Genomic DNA, 10992 nt, shown 5'->3' with positions numbered 1-10992 from the left:
AATGGGAGAAAATAATGGCAAACAAAGCAACTTACAAGGAATGAATCTCTAAAATTTACAAACAGCTCATGAAAACTCAATATGAGAAGAAACACACCCAATCAAAAAATGGGCAGAAGACCTATGTAGACATTTCTCCAAAGAAGACACACAGATGGCCAAGAGACACATGAAAAGATGCTCAACATCATGAACTATCAGAGAAATGCAGATCAAAACTACAAAGAGTAGTTCACCTCACACGGGTGAATGGCCATCATAAAAAAAAAAAAAAAGACTCTGTATGTTGGTCCACAGTTAGTATCTTTTTTTTTCTTTCAAATAAACTTAATCTTTTATTCAATAACCCTGTGGATTTTGAGAGACCGACTTTCTTCCCTCAATAAAGATGTGTCCAAGATACAAAACACAAGGTAAAATGGGTTTAGACAGTTTAATGGGCTTTGCATAAGTTGTAGTCCTAAAGGATTGCTTTTTCAAGCATGCATGCATGCTCAGTTACTAAGTGGTGCCCAACGCTTTGCAACCTCATGGACAGTAGCCCACCAGGCTCCTCTATCCATGGGATTTCCCAGACAAGAATACTGGAGTGGGTTGCTATTTCCTCCTCCAGGGAATCTTTCTGACGCAACAATCAAACCCATGTCACCTGCATTGGCAGGCAGATTGTTTATGTACTGAGGCACCTGGGAAGCCCCTAAACAGTCATCTGTAAAGAGTTGCCTACCATGTTAGGAACCACTGTCAAATGAGAATCACCCTTAAAATCATATATATTTGAACCCTTGAAATTAATGAGCAGATTCATAGAACCAGAAAGTAGAATTGATGTTGCCCAAGGGTGAGGGTAGGAAGGAATGGGTATTTATTGTTTTTTGGATACAGAGTTTCAATTCTTCAGGGTGAAAAAAAGCTCAGTAGAAGGATAGTGTTGTTCTAGCAGTGCAACAATGTGAGTGTGTTTAATGCTTTTGAACTGTGTGTTCAAATGTAGTTGTAGTAAATTTTGTGTTATGTGTTTTTGCCACATTAAAAAAACATAATGGTAAAATACCTTTCCTTGAGGAGGAAATGGCAACCCACTTCAGTATTCTTGCCTGGGAAATCCCATGGACACAGGAGCCTGGCAGACTACAGTCCACTGGGTCACAAGAGTTGGACTCGACTTAGCGGCTAACCACCACCACCACAAAATATCATTCCAATTATAAATATTCATAATAGAGGAAAACACCCATGGAATAAACTCATGCTCATCTATTAGAGTTTTTACAATGGAAATGATAGCCATTACTTCCAAATATTGCACTCACAACCACAGTTACTCCAAACCATCCTGGCTTGAGAAAAGTTCACAAGTAATTAGAACAGGTGTCCCAGGTGGCTCAGTGGTAAAGAATCTGCCTGCCAATGCAGGAGACTTAGGCTTGATCCCTGGGTTGGGAAGATCCCCTGGAGAAGGAAATGGAAACCTATGGACACCTACAATATTCTTGTTTTATTCTGAATAATTCCATGGACAGAGAAGCCTGGCAGGCTACAGTTCATGGGGTCGCAAAGAGTCAAACACAACTTAGGGACTAAAGTACTACAGTTGGAGAGGAAGGCAGATGGGGTCTGAAGACAGGAAAACATACTACTCAAGAGAGAAGGTGGTGAGTTGGTGACTGTCCTTCTTGGTGTTAACAGGATGCTGACGTTTAAAGCCATTGCTCAGCTCTTCCTCTTGGGCTGTTCCTGGTGCCTTGGCTTCTTTCTCGCTGAACTGATAAAGGAACCCATCAGATCCATCGTTGCCTACGCTTTCACCATCACCAACGTCCTGCAGGGAGTCTACATCTTCCTGGTCCACTGCGTCCTCAACCAGCAGGTAATAGGACCCATCCTGTCTTCCCCCAAGCTCCCAACTGGGGTCCTCACACGTCATTTACCTGGCTAGCCCTTCTCTCCTGCATGATGCCCTTCTGTCTGATAGTGTGTTCCCATTTTCCCCAAGCCTACCATTCTCCACTGAGTCCGGGAGTTCAAGCCCCTGTTTGTAAATGCATTTTTTATGTATCTGTAGGATGAGGTTAGTTCCACATCCTACGACTCCGCCATCTTGATTCCCCTTTGGGAGTTCAAGTCTCCATTTTCCAGTTTCCCAATACATGAATCTGCAATGAGGAGTGGATAGTTACTTCCCCATTCATCTTCTCCGATCACAAATATGGGGTCTGACAGCAACAAAACTAAAGTTTGGGGGACAATGGTTTCCATTTTTTAATACTCAAATTGGATTTTAACAATTATTACTTGCTTGGCTCTGGGGGATCCAGGGGCAGCTTTCTGAACAGTGAGGAAATCAGAAACGGGAAACAACATAATTAGACATTGAATAACCAACTGTGATTTGCACTGTGGGGAAAACTGTTAGGGGGACATTAAACTACCACATAGGGCTTCCTTAGGCTTGACAATGAGGGGCTTAATGTGGGTGGGAGACAACCAGCCAAAGAAAGGAAGTAAGGCTGATGTGGCAACCCTTGCCAGTCCCAGAACCCAAAGACATGTAGCGGGGCAGTGCTCTGAGTATAGGAGACTGCAGTGGTAGTGAAGTTCCACTTGCCAGCATTGATTGGACCATATAAGCTTTTTAAGCAGTGATTTTACATTGCATTCTGACTCAATAAATAGGCAGATATCTCTAGGTTTCACTCCAATGGAGTTGTATGGATCTCAGAGAGACATGTAGTCAGGTACGAATGTGAGAGTGGTACCATAAAGAAGGCTGACGCTGAAGAATTGATGCTTTCAAACTGTGGTGCTGGAGAAAACTCTTAAGAGTCCAAAGGACAGCAAGGAGATAAAAACAGTCAATCCTAAAGGAAATCAGCCCAGAATAGTCAATGGAAGGACTTATGCTGGAGCTGAAGCTCCAATCCTTTGGCTTCCTTGTGGGAAGAGCCGAATCTTTAGAAAAGACCCTGATACTGGGAAAGATTGAGGGAGGGCAGGAGGAGAATGGGGAACAGGGGATGAGATGGTTGGATGGCATCATCGACTCAATGGACATGAGTTTAAGCAAATTCAAGCAGATATTGAAGGACAGGGAAGCCTGGTGTGCTGCAGTCATGGGGTTGCAAAGTGTAGGACAAGACTTAGCAACTGAACAACAACATTGAGAGGAGGAAGCAATTCTCAGTAGTTACAGAAAACTGCTCATGTTCTTAGGGATGATATAAATGCTGTGTTATCATTAACATGAATATGAACAGGCTGATCCACAAATAATATCTCTGTAATCACTCATGGGGCCTCTCTGGTGGCTCAGACACTAAAGAATCTGCCTGCAGTGCAGGAGACCTAGGTATGGTCTCTGGGCTGGGATTACCCCCTGGAGAAGGGAATGGCTACCCACTCCAGTATTCTTGCCTGGAGAATCCCATGGACAGTGTAGCCTGTCAGTCTACAGTCCATGAGGTCTCAAAGAGTCAGACATGACTGAGCCACTAACACACAATCACTTATAGTTCAATCTGTTTGATATAGCCTCTATGGGTTATCTGCAAATATAAATGGAAAAATAAACATTATTTTTGGTAGCATTCATGCATATATCTAGAATGTATCTAAATGCAAGATTTTCATTTACCATCTTTTTCAGGTGAGAGAGGAATATGTAAAGTGGCTTAGGAGCATGCGTAAAAAGACAGAGTCTGACAGCTACATCCTTTCCAGCTCTACCATCCAAACCCATGTGGTAAGATGATTTCCTGTCCCCGTCCATGCTGTTTCCTTATTTGAAATATTCTCTTCTGCCGGCAGTTGAGTCTGCCCCTCACCCAATAGTGTGATGAGACCACACATTGACTCTTGGTACAGAAACCTGTTAGCATCTCTGTCTCAGCTTACTGTGCAATATCTGACTCTGTGCATCTCTTCTGCTGCTGCTGCTAAGTCGCTTCAGTCGTGTCCGACTCTGTGCAACCCCATAGATGGCAGCCTACCAGGCTCCACCATCCCTGGGATTCTCCAGGCAAGAACACTGGAGTGGGTTGCCATTTCCTTCTCCAGTGCATGAAAGTGGAAAGTGAAAGTGAAGTCACTCAGTCATCTCCGACTCTGTGCAACCCCATGGACTGCAGCCTACCAGGCTCCGTCCATGGGATTTTCCAGGCAAGAGTACTGGAGTGGGTTGCCATTGCCTTCTCTGCTGAGCATCTCTAGGGTGGGGTAATAGCATACTTACCACATATGATCTGCACAGTGAATGATTATACTTTTCTAGAATTATTGGTTTCTGAGTCCAAGAGCTTCCCTGGTGGCTTGGTGGTAAAGAACCCATCTATCAATGTAGGAGACACAGGTTTGATCCAGGGTCAGGAAGATCCCCTAGAGAAGGAAATGGCAACCCACTCCAGTATTCTTGCCTGGGAAATCCCATGGACATAGGAGCCTGGCAGGCTATGTAGTCCATGGGGTTGCAAAAGAGTAGGACATGACTTAGCAACTAAACAACAGAAGCAAGCTGAGTCCAAACCTTGGAGTTACAGAAACATGAATGAAACTTTTTCTTGATACGTTACATCATAACTAAGTTATACTAGTTCATGAGTTCCACAAAGTTGCCAAACAGATGTTTCACTGCTGGTATGCTCTGAGCCTTAACCAGGCCTGTGCTTTGTAAACCTTAAAAGAAGCCACAGAACTTGGGACTTGCCAAACATCTTTGGCCAGGATTTTTTTTTTACTGTAGAAAATGTCTTTACATTTTGTAGAACACTGATGTTTTTTACAAAAGACTTAATTTAAGGACTGTTGGCATAGGCAAAATAGTACTTGAAGAAACTGGTAGACATTACAAAATACTTTTCTCCTTTTACTTGATAATGATGAAGGAAAATGAATGAAGGGATAAATAGGATGGATTTAGGTGAGATGTAGCAGTATGACCTTGGTTTCAGTCCTACTTTTGAAATTAACTTGGGTGTGATATTGACATCAGTCTCCTCATGGCTGAGATAAGTGGGCCAGACTTCATCATCTTATGATTACTTTCATATCTTCAATTTTCTGAGATGCAAAAAACAAAGGCAAGTACATTAAGCCTGGAAGAAAAACACTCAGACTTTCCCTGGGATCCATGCTTCAATATGAATCTCATCTTTTTGTCAGGAAATTCCCAACAAATGATGTTAATAATTACTTTCAGGAATATTTCAGCATTATTTCTCTTTCTGTTTCTCCCATAAATTCACACATGGAGATGGAAAAATCATCCAATTTATGGGGGAAAAGAAGAAGCAATACTTAAGTCTGAAAATGACAAACAGTTCCATGTCATCCTCCCAACCACCCTGGAGAAAGAATCAGCCACGTGACTCAAACACCCAGGAGAACTGCTTCATCATACAGTAGAATCGCTCACAGAATGTATGCTTTGGTTGAATATTTTGTGTAGTGTTACAGCGCTCTATGTTTTCAATTAAGATATTTTACACAGAGGCATGTAGATCTTACACTTAGTAAGTTTGTAAATATATATACATGTATATGCTCTTTTTGTTTAGTCACTCTGTTGTCTCTAACTCATTTGTGACCCCGTGGACTTAGTCCAACAAGATCCTCTGTCCATGGGATTTCCCAGTCAAGAATACTGGAGTCAGTTGCTATTTCCTTCCCCAGGAATATTCCCAACCCAGAAATTGAACCCTCTTCCTCCTGCATATATATCTATTAACTACATAAGTCAAGTCAAGAGATGCAGTATTTGCATTACTCCTGAAAGTTCCCACATAATCCTTTCAATCATTTATCCCCAGTCTTCCACTCCAGAAACAATTATTCTGATTTCTATAGCAACAGATTAATTCTGTCAATTCTTTAAGTCCATATACATGGAATCATACAATATGACCTCTTGGTGTCTGCCATGTTTCACTCATCTTGATGATTATTTTGGAATTCATCCATTTCATGCATATGTTGTCAGTCTGTTCCTTTTATTGCTGAGTAGCATTTCACACTATTGTATATCACAATATGTTTATCCATACCCCTGTTCATGTGTATTTGAGTCATTTCCATTTTTCCACTATAAATAAAGATGCTATGATCATTTTCATATAATATTTGTGTGTGTGTATGTGTGGCCACGTGTTCTCACTTCTCTCAGGTAAATACCTGGAGCTTCCTGTCTTTGAGTCGTATCTGATTGACATGCCAGGATTCAGTTCTTAGTGTGTGATGCCTGTACTAATGGCACCGGCATCAGTTGGGAAGCCAGAAATCACACTATGGGTCTCTCCCTGGATTCACTTGGGTTTAGATTCAGAAATCAGAGTTGTAACAACCCTCTGAATGTCTGTGATGAACAATGTAATTTGAGACTCATTTCTGCAGAGAGAGAGGAGGGTGGTTATCCAAATGCTATGAGAACATTCTCCATGACTGGCAGTCATTTCATTACCCCCTCCCCTTATCTAATCATCTTCTCTTTTTATTCAAAGTAAAATTTCATTTTGCTTTCAAAGGAGAAGCTCAAAAGTAATATGATGCCTCAGACATTGGAGAAGAAAAGAAAATACTATTTAGAGAAGTCAGAACAGGGCCACTATGATGAAACCACACTTCCTATAAGGTTGACCAGCTGCATTTTCCAGAGACCAGTCACAAAGATAACCTCACATCCTGGCAATGTGGTCAGACACCGTCAATGTGAGGGGACCTTGGAGAAGCCCCCAGCAAGTCTGTGCATTCAGGAGACTGCAGGGTCTTCAGGCGACTGCAGGGTCTTCAGGCCTACAGCCCAGTAGGAGAACCTTTCAGGACCATGGACAGTGCAAATGTTTGCAGGATCTTTGCCCAGCTCAGTGTGGGTGAATTCGTGGGCCGTGCTGGTGCCCGGTCTCTGCACACCAGCCCTGAGCCCATCCTTGCCCAGTCTTCAGATGGGGCAGAGTTGGGCCCAGGATTGGGTCCTGGAGTAATGCAGTCGCAGAGAGTCACAGAGAGTCAGACCCAACTGAGTGACTGAACAACAACAATGAACAAACAGTTTCTGAGTCAGGGCACCAAGGGCTGGAACAGGAAACCTAAGGAGGTTGGGCTCCTCCCAGGTGTAATGGCCATCCCTGCTTTGGTTGGGGCATGGCTGGAACTCAAGAGCTTGGGGCTGCAAATCTGAGCTGATACCACTTTTCCCCTAGAGGGCATCTGGGTCAGAGCCATAGGGGTTGGACCAATACCACATAAGCTGGTTGTTCTCCTTTCCAAGCACACGAACTCACACACATGCCCATAATGGCAGTTTCTGCCCTGGCCAGAGGCAGGACTTGTACCTAAGGTAGCTTCATCCCCTCCAAGTGTCCACATGATTGCTGTAAAGGCAGCTGCTGCATTAGCAGGAAGCATCACCAGAGAAGGAGGTCTTGATGCGGGAGCCCAGAGGAGGATGGAATATGCCCTGGGGCCATCCAGGCCAGCTTTCCAGAGCACCAGGTTGTTTTCAGCTTGCTGCCTCTGTGCTGGATGAGAGAGCAAGAAAGTCTGTGCATCTGCTCTTCAAGAATGAAGTCTAGGGCTTCCCTGGTGGTGCAGTGATTAAGAATCTGCCTTGCAATGCATGGGACACCAGTTCAATTCCTGGTCTGGAAAGATCCCACAATGCTGTGGGGCATCTGAGCTGGTGTACCACAACTGAGCCAGTCCTCGAGAGCCCAAACCCACAACCCACATCTACTAAGACCAAGTGCTGCCACTACTGAAGCCTGTACACCCTCAAGTTTGTTCCCCCCAACAAGAGAAGGCACTGCAATGAGAAGCCCTTGAACCACAACCAGAAAGTAGCTCCTGTTCACAACTAGAGGAAGCCCACACCCAGTAATGAAGACCCAGCACAGGCAAAAATAAAATAAATTTTAAAAAAAAGAATGGAGTCTCAATTTCTTCTAGTGCTTGTTTTATTGAATAAGTTGTTTCTAAGTAAAATGAATCATTTAATGAATAATTGTTTGTTAAACAATTACAAAATTATGATGTATCCCACACTGTGAGGTGGAAAAATTGCAATGACTCCAGACCTATTTCAGGGCAAAACAATAAGTTTGCTGGCAAGTCATTTTCCACATCAAATATTTTTAGAGAATATGTTCCTTCTTAATAATCTAACGTTAAATCTAATTTTTAAAAATAGCCACAAATTTTTAGGCAAACATAAGTGCTAATTAGCATAAGTGCTAATTAAATTTACATTAAAATGTCTTAACATTTGATCTAACATTTAGCACAAAATGAAACAAGGATGTAGCTTACATTAGAATGAGGTGTAAAAGCAAGCTAAATAAAATAAGATTTCTACAGAGCTAATTGACATTAAAAATATAATTTCTTTAAAAACACAAATACCAATGATATCACTTATATGTGGAAGTGAAAAAATTACACAGATGAATTTATTTGGGAAACAGAAACACAGCCACAAACATAGAAAAGAGATCTGTGGTTGCCAAGGGGGACAGAGAGGGGGAGGGATGGATTGGGAGCTTGGGCATCCCTGGTGGCTCACACGGTAAAGAATCTGCCTGCAATGTGGGAGACCTAGGTTAGATCCCCGGTTTGGGAAGATCCCCTGCAGGAGGGCATGGCAACCCACTCCAGTATTCTTGCCTGGGGAATTCCCATAGACAGAAGGCCGGCAGGCTACAGCGCATGGGATCACAAAGAGTCAAACAGGACTGCGTGACTAAGCACAGCACAGCACAGATGCAAACTAGTACATATAGGATGGATAAACAAGGTCTTACTGTATAGCACAGGGAATTGTATTTGATAACCTGTAATAAACCATAGTGAAAAAGAATATTAATATATATGTATAAGTGAATCACTTTGCCATACATCAGAAATTAGCACAACATTGTGGATCAACTATACTTCAGTGAAATTTATATATATATATATATAAAATCTCTTTAGGTAGACATTTCTTCCTTGAGTGTAAACAATGTAAGAAAACATATAAAACACTAAATAATCCTTCAGGCTAGATAACCTCTGTAGAATTTAATATAAAAGTCAATTTTAAAAATCACAGTAAATAGAAATTGAGGTGCACAAGGACAAGCAAAAATCTTTTTTCTTGTCACGTGAAACCCAACCTCTTACCCACAGAAACATTTCCTCACCTCACATTTGTCAAACAAAAGGGTTTAACAGAGTGCAGTGTTAATATAACAAAGCATCTCAATCCAGATCAAGAAACAGGGCTGACATTCAAGGATGCAAGTATCATGGAGGGCTGTCCCTCCCCCCTCCCCCCCATAAACTACCTCCCAAGGGCCACACATCATTCAGCGTCTCCAGGACGATTTTCTCCTATTTTTTAATCTAGCTCTCAAGTCTCCTGGCTTTCTCTGCCTCCCTGGCAAGCCTGTCTGCCCTCCAGGCCATAGCCAATCTCTTCCTTGCTCTCTTCACTTTCCGAGACTGCTGATGAATATCTCTATCTGTTACTGGTTGTCTGCAGAGGGTGTGTGGGAGGAAGAGCTCCAATCCTGGGTCCAGCTCTGCCCCATCTGAAGACTGGGCAAGGATGGGCTCAGGGTTGGTGTGCAGAAACCAGATGCCAACATGGCCCAGGGATTCACCCACACTAAGTTGGGCAAAGATCCTGCAAACATTTGCGCTGTCCATGGTCCTGAAAGGTTCTCCTACTGGGCTGTAGGCCTGAAGACCCTGCAGTCTCCTGAATGCGCAGGCTTGCTGGGGGCTTTTCCAAGGTCCCCTCGCATTGACGATGTCTGACCACATTGCCAGGATGTGGGGTTATCCTTGTGACTGGTCTCTGGAAAATGCAGCTGGTCAGCCTTATAGGAAGTGCAGTTTCATCACAGTGGCTCTGCTCTGACTTGTCTAAATAGTATTGTCTTTTCTTCTCCAATGTCTGAGGCATCATATTACTTTTGAGCTTCTCCTTTAAAAGCAAAATGAAATTTTACTTTGAATAAAAAGAGAAGATGATTAGATAAGGGGAGGGGGTAATGAAATGACTGCCAGTCATGGAGAATATTCTCATAGCATTTGGGTAACCACCCTCCTCCTCTCTCCCTGCTGAAGTGAACTGCAAATTACATTGTGTATAACAGGCACTCACAAGGTTGTTATAACTCTGACTTCTGAATCTAAACCCAAGTGGATCCAGGAAGAGACCCACAATGTGATTTCTGGCTTCTTAACTACACCAATCCTGCTACTGCAGGCACCAAACACAGAGAACTGAATCCTGGGGCATCAGCCAGATGGAACTCAAGGACAGAAAGCTCCAGATCATCACCCAGTACCAATTCCAGACTTGCCCCTCCACCATCCTCTTAGAGGATGTTTTCACCTTCCAATCTCTGTCACTGTCAACCACACACATGCTGATAACCCCAAATCCACCAACATTCAGATGAAGAGATCACAGGGTTCTTTGACTCCCAAGACATTACACCTTCACTTCTACCCCAACTCCCTTCTTCACTCAAGTATTCCCCTGAACCATACTCTCATCACCAAGCTCCCTTTTCCCACTGTAAATAACCATTTTTACTCCCTGACTCTCTTCCTCCCCTCCTCCTAATCCTCTCTCCCCTATCTCACTTAATGATCAATGCTTCTTAGAAGTTGGTTCTGTTCTCACATCTGTTCTGCATCTTCACCTTCTTCCAGGCAATCCCATCCATTTCCCTGGCTTCAGATACCATTCATGAACTAGAAATGCTCACAGATTCACCCATCTGGCTTCAGCCTCAAGACCCAAATATCCGTCTGCCCACCCACCACATCAGTGATATTTGTGACTCAACTCTCACTGGGCAGGTCCCAAGTTGAACCAATTACTTTTCCAAATACATCGCCCGTATCTCAGTGTCCCCTAAACTTACTTTTTGATATTAATACCCTATGCCACTGAGTGTCATTCTGAACTCCCTGCCACTCCATGCTTCTATCAGTTAACCCTCCATTTTC

At 43.0% G+C, this 10992-nt stretch overlaps 1 protein-coding gene across 1 annotated transcript; it reads left to right on the top strand.

Moving 5' to 3' along the window:
• The first annotated feature begins 327 nt into the window (after positions 1-327).
• Positions 328-6068, top strand: LOC138988632 (adhesion G protein-coupled receptor E4-like). The gene is made up of 4 exons (XM_070374834.1): positions 328-413; positions 1690-1870; positions 3647-3742; positions 5249-6068. The coding sequence occupies exons 2-4, from the start codon at positions 1691-1693 to the stop codon at positions 5294-5296; spliced, it is 324 nt and encodes a 107-aa protein (XP_070230935.1). The 5' UTR covers positions 328-413; position 1690; the 3' UTR covers positions 5297-6068.
• Positions 6069-10992: the final 4924 nt, after the last annotated feature.

This window comes from Bos mutus, chromosome 7, assembly GCF_027580195.1.
Source record: "Bos mutus isolate GX-2022 chromosome 7, NWIPB_WYAK_1.1, whole genome shotgun sequence".
Lineage (NCBI taxonomy): Eukaryota > Metazoa > Chordata > Mammalia > Artiodactyla > Bovidae > Bos > Bos mutus.
The sequence above is the reverse complement of the archived record's forward strand: the minus strand, read 5'-3'. Positions and strand labels throughout refer to the sequence as shown.

Bases quoted from the DNA above. Each gene is read 5' to 3' on its own strand.
- LOC138988632 (XM_070374834.1), top strand. From the start codon at position 1,691: ATGCTGACGTTTAAAGCCATTGCTCAGCTCTTCCTCTTGGGCTGTTCC. The intron at 1,871-3,646 runs GTAATAGGACCC...CATCTTTTTCAG, and splicing joins ACTGCGTCCTCAACCAGCAG to GTGAGAGAGGAATATGTAAA. The intron at 3,743-5,248 runs GTAAGATGATTT...TCACACATGGAG, and splicing joins CTACCATCCAAACCCATGTG to ATGGAAAAATCATCCAATTT.